General features: G+C 37.0%; 1 protein-coding gene across 1 annotated transcript in view; it reads left to right on the forward strand.

Moving 5' to 3' along the window:
• LOC104529160 (tectonin beta-propeller repeat-containing protein 2-like) overlaps nucleotides 1–24,343 on the forward strand; it is a gene marked incomplete at its 5' end in the record, with an annotated part of 35,591 nt that overhangs the window by 10,128 nt on the left and 1,120 nt on the right. Inside the window, 8 exon segments of the mRNA XM_010173375.2 lie at nucleotides 1,331–1,511; nucleotides 2,967–3,108; nucleotides 4,151–4,391; nucleotides 5,159–5,248; nucleotides 6,105–6,338; nucleotides 10,075–10,223; nucleotides 22,813–22,954; nucleotides 24,168–24,317. Coding sequence (XP_010171677.1) covers nucleotides 1,331–1,511; nucleotides 2,967–3,108; nucleotides 4,151–4,391; nucleotides 5,159–5,248; nucleotides 6,105–6,338; nucleotides 10,075–10,223; nucleotides 22,813–22,954; nucleotides 24,168–24,317 — 1,329 coding nt within the window.

A 24,343-nucleotide genomic window follows, 5' to 3' on the forward strand; every position in this document is an offset into this window, starting at 1 on the left:
GCACAGGGAGCTGAGTTGGTAAGGAAAAATTACAAATAAATGATGAAGGAATTACTGGAGAAGTGAGAGGAGGACTGGGTAAGGCGGAAACAGTAAGACACACTAAAGCAGGACAACATTTCAGTGTCTTATCAAAATTCTAATTTATCTTACATTTTATTCTAGTACTCTCTTAATTTCTCTTGTAGATGTAATTGCTGTAGCGCAGTATAGAAATTCTTTATGATTAAGAAAAGTGTTTAAATACACAGCATTGTTTCAAAGAATCTCTACTCTTAAATTATTTTATTTTAATTAAGTTTAGTAGTTACAGAGAAATCAAGTGGCCTGCCCAAGGTCACATGCGAATTGCCTACAAGCATGGATAGTAGTGATAAAGAGTGAGCTTTTGATGCCAATCACACAGGGCTCTGTGGAGGTTTGAATCAATATTTTTCTTCCCTGCTAGAGGTTGGTTTGATTACATCAGCTTACATTCTGCTGTTCTTAGGATTCTAAATTTGTCTTTGATCCCAAAAATAAATTCTTAGCATATCTGTCTTGTTAATGTGAGGCAACCAGTGATAGTTGTTTCTCCAGGATCTTTTAATTCCCTCCACTGTCCTGTCTAAGTTCTGTAACAAAAGTGTGTGCTCAGAGGTTTGGAAATGAGCATTCTTCTTGTTCTTTGAAAATATCATACAGATCAGTCTGTTGATACTTGCTTTGGCAGCGTGAGAAGATTAAACAAAAACTGTGTCTCTTAAGGTGTTTCACATGCAGCCATGCAAATCAAGCTTCAATGTAACTGGGAAGAAGACATGTTCCTCTAAATTATATCTATAAATGTGTGCAAATTACCTGTAAATCTACCAGACCTCTCTCCTTCTTTCAGTACTACACACTACAGCATGCTCTTTTGTAATAGCTCTGCTGCCACTATTCAGATCAGGCTGCCTCTCTTCCTGGCATGTTTTGGGCAAAAATAATTCCATTACTGCCTTTTTCTTTTATGCTTCTGCCAAGTCTAGTACAGGTTTTATAAATGGAGATTCCTGGTATTGACACTAGAGGGAGAAAATGAACAGAAATGAAGGGTTGGGACTTGTGTGCTCTGCAGGATGTTGAAGGGGATATAGTGTTTTATTTCTTAAAATACAAATTCAGCTATGTTAGAGGAAATAATTAATAGTTTATAGAAAGAATAGTCAATCAAGGAAATAGTGATCAAATGAAAAGTATGTCAGAGATATTCCTCTCCTCATTTTCTTTTGTTCAGTAACTTTGTCTCTTTTCTTTCAGTTGCAAAAAACCAAAATTGGTAAAGCAATCCTCCTTTTTTGATTTCTAGGCCTAAGTGTGGATCGTCCTTGTGCCCGAGCAGTAAAGGTTGACTGCCCTTATCCACTGTCACAGGTCACATCGAGAAATAATGTTGTGTGGGCATTGAGCGAGCAGCGAGCCCTGCTCTACCGGGAGGGAGTACGCAGCTTTTGTCCTGAAGGAGAGCAGTGGAAGAGTGATATTGTCAGGTAATGACACTGTGGTGGGACAGTGTCATAACCAGAATGACACAAATAGTTGTTTTCAGTGCTGGAAGTCCTTAATGTTTGAAAAAGTGTTACCTGAACTCATGTGTATACATATATATATGTGTGTGTGTGTGTGTATGTCCTTTAGTCTTTGTCCAGCCATATTCAGAGTAACTGGTGTTTTTCTGTCTGATGAATGACTGCTGTGTAATAAAAGAAACTGCTGTAAACAGAAGTGGTAACACAGTTAAAGCAAGTTTAAGCAAGTGAGGACAATTTTTAAAAGATCTTTATAATATCTGTCAATATGACTTATTTTGATTAAATACTGGTTTTTTTTAATCTTTGCCATAATGACTTTAATGACCTGTCCAGATATTTGAGTGAATTTTTTCTGAGATTAAATCTCCACATTTTCTTGGTCATCCACACAGCTGGATAATAATTTTCCACTTTCTAGTCACAGATTTTTATAAATATTCTGGATAATTGATATTTAACTTTGTAGTTGATCCTATGCTCGCAGTAGGTAGTTTGTGATAAAGTTAAAAGCACTGAGTTTTTACTGCTGGCTTTGAGAATCTAGAATATAGTCTCTCTTGTGACATCAGCCTGAAGCAAGTACAGGAAGAAATTCCAGATCTTGTAGTCACATGATTTTTATCTTCTACTGAATATCCTATTGTGAAGCTTTAACTTGTGTTACCTCCCAACCTGGTATTTGGCTCTCTCAAAGTCTAGGGAAATACTCAGTGTCTTGTTCAAATCTGAAATTTGCATGTACTTTAGTTACTTTGTTTAATGAAAATATCTGCTTGACCTGTGCCTTGAGTACACTTAATGTTCTTGGGCTTTGTATTGAAATTGCAGAAAGCAATCCGTATTTGTTCTTAAATTGCTGAGAAAGGTTCTCTGAAAGAAATAGCATTGTTGGCTACCTTTTAAATGTCTGATAAGATCACCTGATCCTGTTGACTTTCTGAGCTTGAAAATTGTTTACTTATACAGGAAACTTGTAGTCCTAAACTCAACATTTATCTTTGCCATATAGTTAGGTTGACTTTTCTATTTATGGTCCCTGAACTGCTAGTATTGTTCTCAGAATAGGTCAAGGAGATGCATTTATGAAGCTGTTTATCAAAAGCTTAAGAACACAGCTCATTATTTCTTATTTGCTGAACAAAATAGTTTTTGTTTAGTTTTATTGTTTTGTATCAAGTTTCCAATCCTGAGTGATCTTTGAAGGACTAATTTGTTGTTGAATGGTTTTTATTTATGAATGAAATTTGAATTACTGAGTAACTATGGAAAATCTGAAATCAAATGTTTTTGAGTTTGGCCACACTGAGTTCAATCATTTTGAACTGCTGTTAGTATTGTAACAGCTTCCTTAAAATACCATAAGCTTAAATTTGAAGTAAGGTTTTTAATTTTTTTACTTGTTTGCATTTCCAGTGAAATGCAAGCTTTGGAACCAGTGTGCATAACCCTTGGAGATCAGCAAACATTATGGGCTTTGGATATCCATGGAAATCTGTGGTTCAGAACTGGTATAGTTTCAAAGAAACCACAAGGAGATGATAACCATTGGTGGCAAGTAGGCATTTTTTAATTTTGCTTTCAGTTTAGTCTTTTACCTTGGGTTTATTTGCATTGCTTTCCCTTGAGATTCTAAAATAAAATTCGATGAATTGTTCGATATAGTATAGCACTCTTTATTCAGTATATTAAAACCACAGTGTGGCTGTGGCTGAAATCCCTTTTCATGTCTGCTATAAAAAAGAGGGGAAAAAAAACATCCTGTGGTCATCCAGAGCAGCATCACAGCAGTTTGCAAGAAATGCTCTACCAGGTCGTATCAATGGTGCACGTAGCTTGGTATCTTAACAGTGGCAGTGGGACATGCTGTTTCGGCAAAGTGTTGAAGTCTGGCTGCTGAATGCAGTCTCTCCTCTTGTCCTCCAGTACCCATCCTTTTCCTTAGCTGGATGAAATAGTAAGTAACCTTACAAAAATGCTTTTATCAAGCATTTTACCATTCAGTTAAGGCTTCTTCAAACCATATGGGGCTGCTTGCTTCAGTCATGGACCATGTGGGTAAAAACAAAGTTACTGCAAGTACTCCCTGGTATTGATTTAGAATTCCTGACTCTGTTTTCCACAGCTTTGCTCATTTTCCGCAGAAATAGGTGTGAGGGAGAAGGGGGTGCAAAAACAGTTACACAGAAAATTTGTTTGTCTTCATGTCTACCTAAGTTAAAGGAATTGAAGTTTCTGTCTTCCTTTGGGAAACTGAAAATTCACCTATTTGTTTGCACAGTTCAGCTTCTTTTTAGGGGGAGAGGAGAGTCATCCTAAAACAAAAGGCTTTCTTAAAATGCAGAATTCAAAGTGGATTGTTGGGTAGGAGGGAGTTGTAAGCTGATGTTCAATATTCTTTCTGGTTTATTGTCAAGGCTCTTACCTATTCAAAATGTACCAGTTTTATTTTTCCCTTCCTACACTTTGAAGATTTCTAAACTCTTGGTAGATTTCTTGTACATAAAGCACACATGACAAAAAGCTTCTGATGAAAGATTCTGCAGTTCACCCACAAGCTTAACCAATTACCAAGAACGCTTTTTTTTCCACCCCCCCAGGTAAGCATCACTGATTATGTAGTGTTTGACCAGTGCAGCCTGTTCCAGACAATAATCCAGGCAACTCATACAGTGGCAACAGCAGCTCAGGCACCTGTGGAGAAGGTGGCTGATAAACTTCGAATGGCATTTTGGTCACAGCAGCTTCAGTGTCAACCCAGCCTCCTTGGAGTTAATGGCAGCGGAGTCTGGATATCTTCAGGCAAAAATGAATTCCATGTGGCAAAGGGAAACTTGATAGGTTGGTGTGCTTTTACATCTGATATTTTTAAGTTAAGAAAAATAAATAAGAGAAAGTAACTAACTACCGTTCCGTCACCATAAAAATTATCTGAGGTGGGTTGGGCTGCTTTAACAAACAATTCCATGTTTAAAAAATAAATGAAATTATTCCTTAGCATTTGGTCTTAAATATTTTCCCATTTAAAGATAAATATTTTCATGGAAAATTCATTGTCCACAAGTGAGCTGTGCACATGTTTAGTACCTCCACTTGTCCCTTCTCTGGAGTGAGAGGGCAATCTTAAGCTATTGTACCTTTTGTATCTAGCACAATGGAGTCTGGTTTATGATCAGTGTGACTATGTGAAACAGTAATGCTATGGTTTTACAGTGATAATAGAGGAATTGCTTTATTTATTTTTATTACTGTGTTTCTCAAAACAGATTTTTGATTTAGTACATTCCTTTGATCAAGTAAACACTAAGAATAGACTTAGAACACTGTTTAACCTTGTCACCAAATTGGTCTCTTATTGAAGACCATTAATCCTCTCCCTTCTCCTCCTCTTCTGCATTCCCAGTTTCCTCTATGTGTGTGTACATGTGTGTAAGAAGGAGGTTCCCCCCTGCCAGTTACTAGAAAGAATCACATAGGAAGTCTTGTCTAGATTATATTTAATAATTGATTGCAATAGAATGTCTTTAAAATTGTAATATTTTAAACAATAACAAATTTTAATAGAAAATTAAGTTTCATACTAATACCACTCTGTTCCTTCTTTCAAGGCACTTACTGGAATAATGTTGTGCCTCGTGGTACAGCTTCTGCCACAAAATGGATTTTTGTGTTGGCTTCAACAGCCTCAACTAAAGAAGGTGAGTGAATCAACAGTGCAGGCGTATATTATCTGATTTTTAAATAGCGTGGAATTGATGGTGTAAGTAATTACATTTCCTGAATTACTTCAGATTTTGGATGCCTTTTCTGTATGCAGGGATCTAAAATATTTGAAGTAAGGTGGAAATAAGTCTGTAAAACTACTGGAGATTTAAAAAAAACAAAAGCATGTAATTCCCTCTGCCACCTTTGTTGTGGAGTGGCATACAACAGAGAAATAGATAGTCGTTTAGGAGCAGTAACTTCCTGAGTTTTTGCAGCATGAATTACCAGAATTTGTATTATACAATCTTGGAGCATACTTTGTTGGAATGCTTATCCTAAACAAGTACATCTCCTGTCAGTGCAGTTATTGCAACATAATTGCACATTTTATTGATAAAAGTGCAACCACCTAAGGAATTTGACTGCTGGTTAGAATATTAGCAATTGAGTTATCTAAGTTCATGAGCTTTATTGGCAAAAATGTGTGATTTAGAGCTGAAAAGGAATGCTGTTTTTCAAAGGCAATTGTCAAGGATAAAGAAAAGCAAAAGAATAAAGGGAAGTGATTGTATACTGTTACATATGTCTTTTCTCTGTTAGTTTTTCTAAATTAGGTATTTCTTCAGATGAGATCACTTATTACTTGATTTGAGAAAGGGAGTTTTTAGGTGCCTAAATAAGGGCTTGGGATGTGTATTTGTACTTCAAAATCTTACCCTGTGAACATAGCCAAGAAGCTTTAGTTTTGTCTTCAAATGTACTGATAATTTTTTTTAGAAGCGGCAGATGTGTAAGCTTTCTCAAAGTGGATTAGGAATGATTTTAATAACAGAAATGTCCTTTCCGTAGGAAGCTTTCTGTGGCTGTGCCAAAGCAACAAGGATCTGTTTTGTGTCAGTGATCAGAATCCGCAGTTCCGTCCTTCTACGGTGCAGCTGCCACCGGACACTGAAATGGTGCACTACTCTGCCTGCCAGGATGCCATTTGGGGTTTGGATAGTCTTGGGCAGATATTTATCAGAACACTTTCATCCAGCTGTCCAACAGGGATGCATTGGACAAAACTGGATCTCTCTCAACTAGGTATGATGGTTTTTATTGAGTAGACTGACTCTTAACTCTCTGAACAGACAGCCAATATTTTCCTTCAGAGTTATCTTTTGGTTTACTGATATGGAATATTACATTTACTGGTTTCAATAGTACCTTACAATAATGGTCCTCACAGCAGAGGACTGTAAAACATCAGGAACAGCTATGGCTTTCGAAGAATGTTTCATTGAGCCTTTGCTGGAGACAGAATGTTTATTGTTTGCAAGATACTTTGTATGTGTGTGTACTTACAGTTTGTCAGTTGGAGACAACTCGGTCTGACCCAGTGCTGTGCAGGTGTACCAGCAGCTTTCACTAGTCTAGTTCTTGTACTACAATGTACTATAATTGTGTGGTCCTGGGCAGTTCCATGCACAATGCCCTAAATTTAGTGGTTAAATGCATTCTTAATAGAGTGGTCAAAGCTTCATTAGGATCCTGTAAAGGAAAAATTATGCTCCAAGAGTTGCATCATCCATGAGTGATGCAACTGATAGCACTCTTATGTTCAGGTTTATACCGATCTAATGATTCAGCATGATGTTAAGAACATACTGCTGGTTATCTGCTCTTTTTATTTGGTTAGGCATAAGACCAAGGTTGTTGACCATATTTTGATCATTAAAATATCATCCTGGTTTGGCTCTGGGGTAATCATTAAAATATCCTCCCAGTTTGGCTCTGGAGTAATCAGGCCACTTGTCAGCTTCATCAGTAATATTTCAATTAGATTTATTTTTTTTATAATCTGACTGTGATAACTTTCTTACCTTCATGCTAATCTGCATTCCTGTTTCAAGAGAAGATAAAAGAAATTGAGACTATGCATCATTCTTGCATTGTTTTAAAAATAATTCAACTGTTTTGCAATTTTTCCATTTTTAATGGCAATGTTCATGACTGGTCTGAGAACGGACAAACAATTTTAACTTCAGGGTTAAGGAAAGGCAGAGGCAGCTGTCAGACTTAGAGCCTCACATACAATTTTAGTATGCAATTTGTAATACTTCATGGAAAAATTGTTAAAATGGATCTTTTAAAATTAATCTGATTGCCAGTTATATACCAGGTTTTCAAGATCTGATGAAATGGTTTCAAATCACTAATCGTATCATAGTTTAAGCACTGCTTGATGCCTTTTGCCTTCATTAACCTGCAGGTTAGGTTTGTCCACATTCTTCTCATGTTGCTTAATAGAATTTGAAACTTTTCTCATTATATTGTTCCTTTCCAGTACTTTGGATAATAACTGTTTAACTGAAATAATAAATAACTTCTTGCTATTGTCTGAAAATCTCAAAGCATTCATAAAGGAAATAAATGTAACTGGTGTGAGCTGACTGTAATATCTGGCTTGTGAACTTCAGCAGTTCAGAAGTTCAGCCTTTGCATTCAACTGTTCCTTTTAGCTTCATGGCACTCTGTGGTGGTATTGCAGAGATCTGGGGTCAGGAAATACTTCAAACACTCCACTTTAGCTGTCACTGCAGGTTAATAATACTGAAGTGTGAAAATGTTTTAGGCATTTTTCCTCCAAGATATGCATATAGTAGATTACTGCTGACAAGATAGTGCATATCCATGTTATAATAGAAAAGCCTTAATTTGCTCTAATGGGGCTGAAGAAATTGGAGAATTATTGTTATTGTTCAAGTGTATGTTTAAGTTTACTTCTGAAACATTAGGACTGTAATTTGGGTGGGGGGAAAGCAAGTTGCTGTAAAATGCAATTCAGAATTCTAAATGGAAGTGGTGGGGGTGCCAGCATTAATGTTGAAATATTCATATTATGTTGGTGCATCTTCCTCTTGCCTTTACACTGTGTACTGGGAGTAGTATCTAGGAAATTATTTTGATTAGAGTTCCACTATCTGTATCAAGGTTTCTAAACACAGTAGAATGACCTTTCGGTTTAAACAATAAACAATGCCTCTGAATCATGCTAGTTTCTCTAAACAGTAGATGAATATGGTTAGTGTGACTTTCTCCCAGGATAAAAACAGTAAGTGGGAGGAGGGAGAAACCCTAAAACATTTACATAAGGGCTGCATTTTTAAATATCAAATTGTACTGTAGACGTAAATAATGTCAGCTATGCCGAGTAGGTGATATGTGGTTCTGTGTTTCAGTGCTCTGATGCTTGTTTGGATCGGAACATTTCAACAGCTAAGACATCACATCACAAAGCCATTAGTTCGAGAAATACTTTGTTAGAAAGAAAAAAATAGGTTTTAAGTAAGATTTTGACTTTATAGCTGAATGTCAAGTCCCTGCCTGCAAAAGACAGTTGTTCTAGGTGTTCTTAACCCAGGCAGTAGAAGTTTTTGTGTATAGTTTTGACATTTGTTTTTAATATGAAGCTGTATGATGGAAGGAGGTTTTGAGGTAAGATAGATTAATTCAGATTCCTATGATACAGAAAGTTAAGTAATTTTGGTTAATGAGAAGATGTTTGCTTTTACAGATAACTAAAATATAAAGCTATGTAGTCCTGTTGCTCCTTTTTCTTTCCCCCATCAAGCTTTAATGCCAGGATATATTACCTTCTGCAGAAATAAATTGTTTAAACTTGCACTCTGTGGGATAAAATTGCACCCTTCTCTTTAAGGAATGCTGGATCTGATGCAGTTTACAAGGATTTGTTGCCAGATTTCACATCACTGAAGAGAGAACTGTTACCAAGAATGGGATATCCCAAGCAGCACTTGCATGTTCAATCAACCAGCGCGGCCTATTTTTAGATTCTTTAGTTTGGAGTCTGACCAGGGCATTCCTTCTGTAGTATATCTGTGCTGATTGGGTCCCTCTTTCTGTAGAACATGTTTTCCATTACTTAGCATTGTGTTGTCCCAGCACTGGGAGGAAAAAAAAATAATCTAATGTTACATATAGTACATCACATGGCTATTTTAAAATTAATGTGAAAGAGTAACAGTTCCAGTTGACAGTTAACTAGCAGCTCTTTGTAATCTAAAACATCAGGTATGACTCTCTCCTATCTTTACAAACTTTTAATAGCAAGATTGATGGGTGCAATTGGGTATGCAAAAAAAAACCCCAAACCTGAGCAAACCACCCCTCAAAATTCCAAAACATACTTATTTGGCCACTTTGTTTTCATTGTACTGGCTCCCATAGGGTTAAAATACTGCTGCACTTTTGAGATAGGTGTAATAACTATGTAAACTGTTGAATAAAAATCTATTTGAAAATCAGTTCCTTTGTTTACAGATGTGACACTGGTATGTTAACACTGAAATGCATAAGCCATATGCTCTCATGTTTTTGAAGTGCTGATAGCATTAGGAATGTTCTTTGCTGAATGTATTAGCAGATCAACACCTTTAAAAGTCTACAAGGAGAAAAGTTCACATTAGGTCATGTGAAAGTTGGTCTAGGCACTGATAACATTTGTCACAGAATGTTTCTCTGCTTGAATTCAGTTATTTTAATAGCATGTTTTTAGTGTGCTTTAGAAACTGCAGTATCTTGTGACTAAAACATTTATTTTTAGATTTAAAACAGGAATACCTCACAAACTACTTGTTGGTTTTATTCATTGTATCCAGTCATTTTTTTTTCTCTCACAAGTTGTATTAACTTTTAATCATTTTTATGTGACTGTGCTTAAAGCTAGCTTAATACAATCAAGTCTAAATAAAAGTTCTCATTATTAGCTGTATTTGAAAGGAAAATGCCAGGTTGCTAATAGTCTCTTTGTTATTAGGTGCTGTAAAGCTGATCAGCTTGACCTGTGGAAATCAGCATGTTTGGGCCTGTGACACCAGTGGTGGCATTTATTTCCGTGTAGGAACTCAACCTCTTAACCCCAGTTTGATGCTTCCTGCGTGGATAATGATCGAGCCACCTATACAGGTAATATGTTGATTACAATTCTTTGTAACCCAGTGGTTTAGCTCTGTGTATTTGAAAAAAGAATAATTTTAACACTCATGGAAAACACTAGAGCCAGGTTTGAAATGTGTAGCTTAAAACTTTGTCCTTCTCAAAAAAAGAAAAAAAAAGGGGAAAAAAACCCCAAAGTCTGTATAATGTACTCTGGATATGCTGCCTTATTACTTATGACCATAAATTATTCCAGATTCATCTAATAATAATTACAAATAACCTTTTTTTTTTTTTTTCCAAAAATGGAAGGTTTTGGTTTCCTTTCTATCCTTAAAGTTCACTCTTCACGTAACACAGCAGCTTTATAGGCATGTAGTAGAATGCAGCCTTGAAACGTATACTGAATATCTGCTGTATGCTAGCCAAGAGGCTGGACTGACAAACAGCACAAAGCAGAGGCTGTGGGAAGGCTCTGCTCAGGTGACATGGTGCTGAAGTGCCTGCCTCCCTCCTCCTTTATCCCCACCCTTGTGAGTCTGGGATGCTTGCCAGGGTGCTGTGCCTGGATTTAGGGACTTATGTCCAGTGGTTAGTGAGCAGCTCTTCTCCCTTGTTCCCGGAATGGGCAAATGTTACATCCTTTAATACCTGCCAGCTGGGAGGATCAGAGTGGAAAGAGGCCTCCTAAGGTATTCTGGGAGCATCTTTTCTGAGTATGGAGAATGGACAAAACGTGTTTCTCCAGTGTGTGGTTCCTTTTTAAAACCTCTTCTCTTTGAACCCCAGTGCTTGCTTTCATTGCTGCTCTAATACTTTGCAAGTTAAACTATCAAATGGGTGTAATTTCTGTGTCGTGGGTTGGGACTGCTGTAATGGAGCTGACCTCTGACTACTGATTTCATTCCTTGCTCCTTGGCATGAAATCACTTGGAACTGTCTGCTGATCTAGCATTGTAGCACTGGATGTGTTTGCATACTTTGATTTACGTTTTATAATGTTAGAGAATTTCTCTTGATGATTTTGAAATGTGTAGTACTTTTGAAAGGACGTGTTAAGAAATAAAATAAAACCTATGGCAGTGGAGTTGCACTAGTTTGTTTGGTTTTTGCATAATTTGCTTTTAGTTTTGTTTATCTTTTATCAGCCAATTATTAGCTCCTTCTGTGAATCTTGGGGTTTAACAGCAGAGAAGGGCAGGGAAATGAAACTGCAGATCTGCATCCCATCAGTTAGCACATCACTGGTTAGACTTGTTCTTCTGTGCTGGGAATGTGGTCAGTCAGACCTGGAGAAGTGTCACCTTGTTTTGCAGAATAGCAAAATAGACTGATGAATAAGTACCTATATCACTTGCAACAAGGGCTAGATTACACTGCTCATTCTTTGTGTGCTGCAAGTGGATCTTTCTGATGTAATCTGTAAGAGACAGGTTTTTTCCTGCTCTGTTAGCAGGGTAGTGCAGCAGGAAGAGGAGACTGCAGATATCAATGATGATGTCTTCCATAAGGGTAGTGTTCTTAAACAGGGAGGAAAACACATCCCAGGATGTGTTCCACTTAAACTGAATTTGCCAAGAGGCAGACAATTAAACTTGTCTAGTATCTTCTTACTAAAAGGAAAATAGCCCAAAAACCTGTTTCTTTACACTGATATTATTTTGTCTGTTCTAAGTGCATTCTGTACTTCTCCCTTGAAGTAGATTAAACTACTCAATACAAAGGTGTTTACAGTAAATTGGGATTTGCTGTGGCTCATTATTTAGCAGTGACTTTAATTGGACAAAGTTCAAAATCAAATTATTTCCTATTAGCTTATCAAGGAAGCTGGATGATGTTCCCTTCCAAAATTATAACCTTCTGGTACCCAGAGCAGTGTCATTCTCCTTCTCTTGCCAACACCTGACAGTGCAATTTTAATAAGTCAATACGAAAGGGCAAAAACTCAAACACTGCTTGCAGAGAAGATGAAAACTCATGTGTTACATGCTCATTTTGAGACAATTCCAGCATGTTGAAACAAGTCATTAAAGCACTAAAGGAGCAGCCATTCAAGCTTTTACAATGGATTAATGCAAAATAAGAAAATATGTGAACTTTAAAATTATTTTCAAATGCTAGCTTAGTCTTTGTATAACAAATATAACATGATGGCTGAAAAGTGGACTATTCTGTGAATGATATTTGCTTATTAGCAGCATCTTACTGTTATCTCTCCCTTAACTGACTTTGACACGGTTCATGCTGCATCACTTTATCTTCAGAACAACAGAAATACTGTGAGAGATCCAGTCATTTTCTGTTTGAAGAAGGAAATAAAAATTGCCTTTCTCTTGCTTTAAGTACAGGAGCATTCTCAAATAACGTAATTTAAAACCAACTATGGCTATTTCATTCCCTAGTAAATGTCAGAGCCAATATGACTTGCCATATCCCAGATCTCATGACTCATGGGCAGCTCATGAGCAGCTCCAGACTCTGCTTTTATGGTGTCATTTCTCATTAAAGGAGTGCTGCAGTTGCACGGCATCCATCCATGCACAGCTTCACAAAGGTATTCAGAAGCAATAGTTTTGGTGAGATTTTACCCATGCTAAAATCAGTGAATGTAATTTAAGTTCAATCTTCACTCTGTGATGCTGCATGTTTTGTTTTGGTTTTTTTTTTCAATCTAGACTAAAACCATTCTTATTTGTTTCTATTCCCTTTGCAACTCCCTACTGCAGTATCTCTTGAGATGAAAAATAACTTTTTATGTTCTCTGCCCTCCCTCTTTATTTTATCCAACACTTCAGTAGTGGTTGGTAACATCATTACAGTATCTTGAGCAGTAGTAGTTTATATGTAGATGTTTTCTGTGCTTATCTATTCTGTTCTGCAGTCTTAGAAGTAAAAAATAATTATGTAGTTAAGCAGCTTTTTGGAAGCTGCTTTAAGGACATTGACAAAGCTGATCAAAATTTGAAATTATTTTAGTCCAAGAAATAGAAAGTGGTTTTCATTCTATTGTTAACATACAGGATAAAACTATTATCTGCTGTAGCAAGCCTCAATCTATAGTAAAGTTAATTTTAAAAAACTAGCAAGAAATATAATTTATGTAGAGACTATAGACTATGTTTCTATCTGTATGTGCATGTATATTTATGAAGATCTAATGCTTTTCAGATTTCTTGCCTAAAGAAATAATAATTTAAAATCAAATATAAAATTAATATAGTCAATAAGACTAATTTGAGTGATTATGGAGTAGAAATGGATCAAAAGTTAAAAATCATCCAATTGGTTTAGAAGGTCCCCAGAAGTTGAACACTTGCTTGAAAAGAATTCTTTCAACATTAACGCTTTGATTTTTGGCACCTTCTGAAAAAGATGAAGAGACAAAATCTGATCTTGAGAAATGCTCTGTTCCTACAAGTACTGTTTAACATCAAAACTGGCCTTAAGAGCCACCTTCTCAGACTTACATTAAAGGATCTATCAGATAAGCAGAACTTATCTTTAAGAGGATTAAAGGAAGCAAAGATCAGGACTAGTATTTGCAATAAGTCATCTATCATCTACTGCTTGTAAACAATCATTCTTACTCTAAAAATAGATTCAACTTTTTATTAATTACCATTTGCTTAATTAGAATCATAGAATCATTTAGATTGGAAAAGACCTTTAAGATCATCAAGTCCACTGCCAAATCTACCTCTAAACCATATCCCTAAGTGCCACGTCTACATCTGTTTTAAATACCTCCAGGGATGGTGATTCAGCCATTTTCCCCGGGCAGCCCGTTCCAAATTGAAAAAGCAATTTTGTTAAGTTGAGAGATTTATTTAAATATCTGCATAGCTTGTCCAAACTGTGGAGTAAAGGTGCTTTATTTAAGGAGATGTTTGCTATTTGACTACTGTATAAAGCTTTCGTTGGTCCTTTGCAGTTCTAAGGGTCTCAGCAGAATAGTACCACTTAAGTTTGCCATAAAATGGTCTCTTGCAGTATATGCATTTCAAGTTAGAGAAAATTTGATTTACTATTCTTCTCATAAAAAACCTGGTAATTGTCTCTTTATGTTTTAAGCTTAATACCAAAGGTAACAGAAGGTAGTATAAATTCTTACTAATCTAGGAGGAGCTGGTTTCTTTCTTTCTCTCTCTCTCTCTCTCTCTCTCTCTCACACACACACACACACAAAAAAATTAAAGCTGTTAACACTTTCACTGTCATTAAAAAATTGTTAAAACTATGAAACAAATGGTAGTTAAAAATATCATTTGAAATTTAGGACATTTCTTTGTAATTCTGCAAAATCAATACACAGAGATTTAATTTCTTTTCAAGGCTTTCCTTTTTCTTAGTCTACCTTCAGTGCAAGGAGGTTGGTTGTGCCTTATGGATGAGCAGTGACTTGTTAGAAATGGTTATTATACCTTTGTTTCCTTTCCTCTCTTTAAATAAAGTTCTACTTGCCTTACAGAACACTTAATGCAAATCTGGAGACTTTCTTCCTCTGCCGTATGCCTTGCCTTTGCATTTTTCAGTGAGGTTTCTAACATTATTAAGGCCAGTTTTGTGTTAAGTGGTACTTACAGGAGGAAGTGGCGAGCACTCCTCAAGATCAGATTTTGCCATTACAACGTTTTTGGTAGATGCCAAAATCAAAGCTGAAATGTAGGAAGGGTTTTTTGATATTATCTTCAAAGATTAGATATTTGGATGGGGAGGGATTTTTCTGTTGAAAATGCTTCCTAACTTTTACTTCAGAATAATCCATGCTACTTTTGAAAGTACTTGCCATGGAAAACTCTCTTCTTTCTAATGCATGCTCCATATGACTGTTCTTTCAAAGTCGGACTGTTTTCACAGCACAGACCAGCTTGTATCACCTGGCTGTTGCACAGATATCTTTCTGAGTTGCTGTGAGTTCTGCTTTGGAGTACTAAGACGAGATGTAGAGGAAGTATCTTTTTATTAGACCAATTCTGCTTAGATTAGAGGGGTAAAACTCATTAAACCTTCTGGTTATCTGTAGACTAGACTAGCTAGTCTGTTGTTTCAAGTATCTTTACTCATGTAAGGTGTCCTGAAGACTTTAATAGGGAGAGGATTTTCCTGGAGGACTGCACTTTTCAAGATGATGTAGAGAAAAAACTGGCAGTAGTCAGAGTATCTGTATCAAGGTGGGTTACAAATAAGCATAGGAGATCAAAGGTCTTGCTCCATTTTATTTTGTTTAGCTGATTTAGAATGCCATAATGCTTAAGTTCAAACGTGTAGTATTCTTCACAGGCAAGCCTTTCTTAAGAAATCGTAAGTTACATAAAAGGTCCCGTAGATACTGAAAAAATGCGATTACAGCATTTTTACTAAGTTGCCTCATGCCAATTCCACTGCTCAGTTCAGTGCTTATTATCTTCTTTTTTGTTGCTAGTTAAGAAAACTGCTGTCACTGTATTTCACTGTGTTTTTCTGCTTTGGAGTTTTAGCTTTCTGGTATTTGTTTTAAGGCATTGCTATCGCCATGTTCAGAAAAGCGTGCATGTAGCCTGTCACGTTAGATAGCAATAATTATCAGCACCAGAAGCTTCAGATCACAGAAAGTGCACAAAATGAGATACACCCAGAAAACTGAGTAGACGATCCTTCCCTATCCTTTTGAAATATGATCTCAAGGTGCTTTTTGACAAGACTAGCTTACACTGAAAACAAAAATTATGGGAAAGAGAACCTTCCATTTTCATACTTTCATTTGTTCAGGACTAGAAACATCCTCACATCTACACTCTTCCAGTATGCCCATATTTTGGTTAGCTAACACAGAATTATATATTTAATTATTTTTCAGAGATATTAAGAAATAAATTTAATATTCAGTTGGGTAAATAAAGTAACTACAATTATAATTGTTGAGCTTTGAGAGGTTTTTCAGAATTATTCTATTTAAAAATAAAAACATGGTGTACGAATTCAGAGGTAAAGGATATGCGTCCTGATTTAGCAAGCATGTGCCTGGGTTTCAGTGGAACTGTTCATGTGCTTGCAGGTAGTGATAGGCTGAAGTATTTAATAAATAGGAGTCCTTGAAAAGTTATTTTGAGGGACTCAAAAAAAATACTTGTGCTATAAACTAAGAGTTTGGGGAATTTTTTTGTTTTGTTTCATTCTGATTAAAGCTACATCTGCATTTTCTGAATTCTGGTTAGGGCAGTTTTTTATTGTTTTTTTGTGTGACTGAACTTCAGCTTGCTGGATTTGACAGGCTGTAGGGGGCTGGATCCAGTTGACAGGTTTATGATTGGGGACTTAGCTTTTGTAAAGTAAATAGGGGCAGTGAAGGTGGGTGCTGAGAGAGCTTCAGTGAGCCAACAAGTCCTGCCCAAGTAAAGAGACACCCTGGGATAACTGGTGGGCATATCAGACACTTTGACCTTGAATTAGGAGCCTGAAGGCCCCTCCCCATGGTGTATTACTGTCTCTCTGTTTTATTATGATGTTGTAAGGAGATGAGGTGCTGACAACCTCTCTTTGCAGGCCAGCCTAGCAATCAGTTGCCTTCCCAGGTAGCTGGAGGGCTGGGTTGTGGTGTCTCTTCTGCTCAGACAGCCCTTCCTACAGAGCTGCCAAATAATCTGGTGTGTAAGAAGACCTTGTCTGCTGAATCCAAGTCTAGTGAAACTCAGAGGTAAAGAAGGCAGAGGAGGTTGGACTATATTGGCTAGCAAATGAATCATCTATCTGGGAAGCAGTGACCTCATTTCTGATCCCTGGAGTACGATTGTTTTTATCCAGTAGTTTAACATTGCATAGCCTTGTATTTGGGTGCCACGCTTTACCTGGGACAGTGCTTAGTCCAGAGCTTTATCACTGAATTACTACTACTAGATAAGTAGTAATTGTATCCTGAGTACATTTCCAGTGTTCCTGTGGCTTACAGGATTTATTTTGCATCTTGGCAGATTGTAACTTTTCAGAATTGGTCAAGATTTGTTGCTTTTTAATTTACTTCTTTTACCCTCTCTCTGAGTTCATGGGGTTTTCTTTTACAGGTGTTTTGCTGTGGTTTTTTTCCCCTCTAGTTATGTAAATTAATTATAACACATAAATGTTATATGCGTTTGTTCATAAAGCAGTGATGAAATGAATGAAGTAATGAAATGGGAATTTCTGTTACTATCAAAGGTGTGTGGTGTTTCATCACAAATGTGTTAAATAACATGGACAGACATTAAAAAGCTGAAGTTAAAAACTCATGGATGTGTTTACCTTACAAAAATGCTTTACTTGGTGTTTAAGTTAACTAGATAGGTGCACTTTAGTGGCATAGCCTACCTGAGAGGGTGTGTTACTGATTCTTGTTAAAGGTGCGTTTTTAAAACAACAAAACAAAGAAACACCTTGGTTACTCAGAGCTTTGCTTCTACAAGATTTTTATTACCTCTTGCTAAATTGTATTGTTTCATGGGAGGCTGTTGCACATAGTGTTTACTTAACATACACTTCAGTAAAAACTTAGTTGTTTCTGTCTTAATAGTTCAATTTTTTAGTATGTTATTAAAAATATCTCTAGTGGTAATTGCAGACAGCCTATCATCTCTCTTCTACACTACAATTTATAATCTTAGGTGTAAGACAATGTGACCAGAAGACAGTTGGGCAAACCTGAGTAGACCTGTTGTCTGGATGGTCTTTAAAATGATTGCATTGAATTTTAATTATTTTTTAAAATTCCTTTTAAGGAACAGTTATATTAAATATTTTGAAAGTATTTTATGGTTCTGTTTGGCTTTATTGTGTTGAATAGTCATATGGGTTTGGTATGACCTTTTCTAGTATTTGATGCCATATGTTGTAATCTTACTCATTTTTCTGCAAGAAAAACCATTGGAATAAAAAAAATTAAGAGTCAACAAAGGAGAGATCAAGGAATTGACTCCTTGGCTTTGCCTTTTCTTCCTAAGTGTGCTAGCCATAGGCTGGAGATAGCCAACTAAGGCCCTTGTCTGTTTATTCACTAAAGGCAGAAAGTGGGGGAAAGGGTCATACTGTTGTTCTAAGGCTTCTGAGGAAAACAGTGCTCCAGTTTTTCAGTCAATAGCTAATAATCTTTTTCTGACAATTCAGTGGCCGCATTACTGAAGAACACGTGGCTTCCAGGAAGAACGAACATAGATTTATAATCTTTCCTGCTCTTTTATATTACCTCGAATTTCTCTGCAGAATAAAAAGAGGCACTTAACTTAGCAAGCTGTTCTCTTCAGAAGTTTGAATGCAAGACATTCTGGTCAATACTGCTCTTGTGTTGCTTGTGCTTTCTTGCTATCTCTAATGCTGAAAGTGCTTTACTACCTTCATTACAGTGGAGCTCCGAAAATACTATGCAAATAGCCAGGCCTGTATTAGAGATGGGTTTCTTTAAGTGGCATTCTTTGTTACTCTAGTTAATAGGGTCTGGATGTCTGTTAGCCATGAAAACAGTCAGATTAGTCTGATATACAGATAATGCTTGACAGTGTGAGAAGTCTCTGATCTGACCTTCTTACAGCCTGGCCTGGACCAGTTGAAGGTGTTTCTGATTTGTCTTTTGAAGGTGAGGGAGAGCGTTTGTGCTGCTTGTAGCCACCAACCTGTTATAGCAAGGACTGGGCTTGGGCAGACTGAGAATGTTATGTTTAGTCTCCCTATTTGCAGCAGAACAGAGATAGTAGAGGTCTGCTGATAGAGGGACTCTGTGCTCCTGAAAAGTGACGTGGAAAATGTTCCGATGCCTTTTTCGTGTGTGTGTTTGTCCTTTCCTCCTTGACACTGAAGTTGAACCACTATGTTTTGGGTTCAGCCGTGACTGAAGCAGTTACAATAAGATAAAACTTTTGAGTAGTAGGTCGGGGGGGAACTGCATTAGTTTTTATTTTTAATTTTGTTTGATACTGTTCTTAGTAAAGCTTATTTCTCTGTGGTTTGCAGAGAGAAAGGAAATTACTTGAACAGATTTATAAAGCCAACAGGACAACTTTATAACTTAAATATGTTTAGCATAGGCACTATTTCTTTATATCATTTAACAATTCTTTGGTTAAGTGCTTCCCTCAAGTTCACTTCATTGTATCAGCATTGTTGTCTTTTCAGACACCTGGGTGCTAGCAAACTATTTTTCATTGGTTTTATTTGTAGCAGACAACAAAGATATTCACAGCTCTTAGTATGTGGTTTTGAATGTTGAAAAGTACATAGTTGGCCTGTGTTGCAGTCCATGGTTGTAATGGGAAATCTTCAATATTAAAAAACAGTAACTGGGGATTTTGTAGCTGAGGTACAAGACCAGAGGGCAGGAGGATCTGCATTCTGTTCTTGGCTAAAACAGTCTCCTGAGATTTTTTTGAGTTTAGAAATTTTTGCACCACAAGTAAAAGATAAACAATATTCCACCTTTTTTATCAGGTAACACTGAATCCATTAATACTCTGTAAGAGATCAGTCTCTCACAGTGATGAGTACTGTAGGTAAACCTATAAACAGATTTTGGTGTGTCAGTGTCTGAGGAGGGAAGCTGAGAGACTGGTGAGAGACTCTTTAAAATTCCAAACTCTTCAGTAAATTACAAATATAACATATTTTCAGTCAAGGTATATAAATCTCATGAAAGCTATTGGAAGTTAAACCAGCTGAGAAAAGGCTACATTGAAATAATTTATTAATTTTCAGGGTTAGCAGTTGCTGAAATGTTATCAGCAGATTTATAAATTTGCACAGATATCTCTCTTTACTGCTATGAGAGAACTCTATTCAGTCTGTCACTGCAGCTCTAGAGATCTGTTTTTTTCTTATATAGATTATAAAATGCTTAAGGCATGCTTATGGTAACTAAAACTTAGTGAAAATGAGGGATATCTGAGCTGATGTCAGTATGATTGTTCCAAAAAATGGTACATTATGTCAAGAAAATTGTAAATTAATTTTATCCACCCTATTGTGGTAGCCATGAGAACTCCTTTTTGTTGCAGATGGCTGCTTTCTGGGTAAAAAAAACAAACCCAAAAACCCAGAGGTAAAACCAGAGGTAAAGCCTCTGCAACAGGCTGTAAGAATTCCCTGTAATTGTTTTGCGATGTCTTGTCACTGTTTTGTGCCAAAAGCTGCTGTGTATAATGGTGTCACTAGCTGTCCTGTCACTTAAAAAAAACAGAGAATGAGAAGAAATTTTGGCCAAGCTTGTAGAGATGTTACTTTGAACTTGATAATTTCTGTTTGTTTCTTAGATACACTGGTGCTGCAGAATAGGGTAGGGGTCATTGCTTTGATTATACTTCAATCTGCAGTGGTATCAGAAGCAATCCAGCTGAGCATCACACAACTCCTTTCATTCTGCCCCTTTGGGGTGTTCTATCTGCTTTTCTTAGCTTCCACTACCTAGAAATGTGTAGTAACACACAGCCTTAAGTACTAGGTGTAAGCACTAAGTAAGTCTTTCTGGATGGAAATACTCCAGTTCTTTCTCAGGGAATTCTTTTCTAGACAAATGATAGAGGAAGAGAGGAATAGGATCCTGAAATGGAAGAGCAGAAAGCAAGGTGCACAAATCCCAACAGTTCAGTAACGAGGGTCACACCCGACATTTGGTGCAGTTTGTGAAGGGCTGTTGGAACATGAAGTGTATTGCAGAGGTGGAGCATAGGCAGGCATGTTGGGAATTCATGGTGTGGAGGAGATGGGAGAAGAGGGGCAGAAAATCTTAAATCTGAGGAGGAGATGACTGTGGTAGAAGAATATGGCGAGGGGAAGGAGATAAGTGGATTTTAAAAAGGAAAGAAAGAAAAAAGGCAAAGATCTCTTGTTACGTGCAGCAATTCAGTCTGCTGCACAAGCTATTAACTGCACAGCTCCCTTGCTTGAAAACATGGGGCTGCAAGAGCAGAAATATGGAGGGGGTGAGGTGAAGCTGTAAGCAGCACAGTAGTGAGGCACACCCATGACAGCGGTGTGTAGAGGTGAGCAGGGTGAAGTAAGACGGAGACAGAGCCAAAGTAGACATAGAAAGAAGCAAATAAAAATAGAGGGGAGAAGTAGTAACAGGGCCTGGAGCGTGGACAACTTCCAGTGAAGAGGCAGCGAGACCAGAGGGGAGAATTGTATGGGGGCTTGGGGTTTTTTGGTTGGTTGATTTTGGGTTTTTGTTTTATTTTGTGATACAGTAGTTTAGTTTACTTGTAATACGGCAGAATACCAATTTCAAAGTAGCTAAGCATATATTCTGTGTAGTCAACACTTTTCAAGACAGTTAGTGTCTTACTGCAAGTGTTCAAATTGCAGCCATTGTGAATTTCCTGTGACCAGAGGTAAACACTTCATCAAGCCTCTACCAGCCTCATGCTCCTAGTGGAAGGCACGTACCTAATGGGAGCACAAACGTGAGGAGGTAGTCTGTCAAAGGCCTTGCAACCTGAATAGACAGGATTGATTTGGTGATGCAAGTTGAACTTGGTTATAGCTGGGTCAGACACTTGTTAGCACCAGAATTTTAAAAGCAAAACCAAAGCAGGTAAGTTATGTACACAGAAGGCTCATCTGGGACTGGGTTGTGTGTTTATATACACATCCAGATTATGCTTCTGTATTCCTAGTCTTACACATGCAAAGAGCCGCTTGCTCTTGTATTTATCACACTGGAAATTCAGCTTATGCCTATGAGGCTAAAGCAAGAAATCCAGTGCTGCTTTGTGAGGTGATAACGTATTTCAGGACATCTTACTGTCTTCTTCAGTGACCTTATTAGGCTGATGGGGAGAATTTTTTTTTCTTGTTCTTACCTGTGTTTTATTTAAAGTACATGTTTTGCAGGATATTTGTGTTCACTAAACCTGTTGGCTGATATATTTTGCTCCAAAATCACTATCTTTGACATCCATAAAATGCTGCAGTCAGTAACACTGATTTTGAGCAGTAGTTGAGGCAACTCTCCATAGAAGCAGACAGAGTAAGGACTTGCCTGGGAGCAGAATGGGAGGTATGTTCCACTGGGGTTTGCCAACAGATGATGTTGTGGATGCTCTCCTGCAGGTGTGGCTGCTCCAGTACTGCAGTCCTCTACAGGGAGTTCCATGGTTGTATTCCTGTAGAATGGAATATAGGGAAGAAGGCACATCACCATTTCATTGCAAAGAGGAAACATTCAGGCTGTAAAAATGTACTGCTTCTGTATGTTTAGAAATAAAGTGCAGATTTAGTTAGGTTAGGAAAACTTTCAGGAAGGCAAGAGGAAAATACTGCACTTTGTGCATTTCAGCGGTAGAGTTCCCTCTGCAACTTTCAATTGAAACTGTACCTGATTGGAATAACAGTGGTTAAGCAGATACTGATATTAATAGACTTGGATGCTGAATATTAAATATTAATGTCTTTATCTGTAATTTTGGGTGACATTCATTCATATTCCTTTTCTGTTTAGGAAGGGATTGACTTTTTTGAAAATTGGTAATTTTGTACAATTACAAATAAAATGTCAATTAAATTTCTTCCTGTCTTTAGTATCTGGTAAATGTTTTACTTCTCTTGAGTACTTTTGTGAAGAACAAGTGATACAATAGTACAAAGATACAGTAGTACAAAGTTTAAATACTATGCTTGATTTTTGTAGCCAGTAGGAATCAACTTGGTCAGCATTCATTCAAGTCCAAATGATCAGATGTTGTGGGCAATTGATAGCAAATGGAATGTCCACGTACGAGTTGGAATTACAGATGAAATGCCTGTAGGCACTGACTGGGAACATGTACCAGGTAAAAATTAATGCATCAGTTCCTTGTTCTTGCTGCCATTTTCTCAGTGTTGTGGTTTGGTGGTTTAGTTGGTTTTTTTTCCTCCGCTGTTGCTTTTTAAATTGGATAGCAATGCTTAAATCAGTTATTTTTCTCAGCAGTCAAGTGTGCTTATTTATAGGAATATAGTAAAATACTTGATAAGGGTTATCTTTTAAAGAGAACCTTGGTTTTACTTAAAAATGCTAAGTAGTTAACTGAAGAGAAATATCTCTTTTTAAAAAAAAAAAATTAATTTCCATTGTGTGTTATTTCAGGCTGCTGCCACTGAGTTAATAAATGGTACAGTTAGTTCCCTTTCAGTCAGAACTAAAGCAGTATTCCTAATCAATAAGAGCCTGCTGTGCTGTGGGAAGTTTTGTATTTAGATGTGATACAACGTGGGATTTCTATCTAGATGTGTCTAACAAAAAACTAATGCTATTTTGCACATATTTCTATTAGTCCTTTGTACTGGACACATTCTAGATTAGGTAAATACATCTTTGCCTTGCCTTTAAATTAAACTAAATTTTAGTTGTTTGTTTCTAAATAAATGTGTATTGATACTGTCTGCTTTTTAAGGATTTTTTTCACTGCATAAATGCATGGCACTTAGTTGTGGAGTACTTGCTTTCTCGTGAAGAGGAAGAAACAATAAGTCCACAAAGTTGTAACTGTTGGATTATTTCCCATGTGGTAATTAAAATAACAGCAGAGGCTCCGAAAGTATGTTTATGAAGATTCTAATTGCTTGTTGCTTGTGACTGTGCCACATTACAAAACATATCCACAGTGTGGTACCCTTATGGTCAATAGATGCAGCGAGTACAAAGTCTGCAGCTAAAGAGCTTTTTTGTTCACCAGTGTTTCACGTGCTGCAAGTGGCCTGCTTTCTGATACTCTGCTTACACAGGGACAGAAGCTCAGATTCAAATAGCATCTACTCTGTTCAGCTCCCCTATAGTCAATGTAAGGCAATAAATAGTCTTAAATTTTCTTCTTGCCAATTCTTTCTTAGACAGTCTCCTGGAAAACTAGGTATTTATTTGTGCATTTTATACTGCAGAGTTCTTCTCTGGTATTAATATAAGAATATATAAAAACTGTTACAGTCTTGCCATCTTCTCTTGAAGTGTATTTAGTATATAAGAAAGCCTGTGATTATTCCCTCTTCATGTCCAATTATCTTTAGGTTTGCAGGCTTGTCAGCTGGCTGTAAGTACAAGGACGGTTTGGGCACGCTGTCCAAATGGAGATGTCGCTCGCCGATACGGCATTACTGACAAGAATCCAGCAGGAGACTACTGGAAGAAGATTCCTGGAAATGTCTCACGTTTAACAGGCAAGTTGGTTCTGCATGACAGTCCA

This window comes from Antrostomus carolinensis, unplaced genomic scaffold (genome assembly GCF_000700745.2).
Source record: "Antrostomus carolinensis isolate BGI_N321 unplaced genomic scaffold, ASM70074v2 scaffold4878, whole genome shotgun sequence".
Taxonomy (NCBI): domain Eukaryota; kingdom Metazoa; phylum Chordata; class Aves; order Caprimulgiformes; family Caprimulgidae; genus Antrostomus; species Antrostomus carolinensis.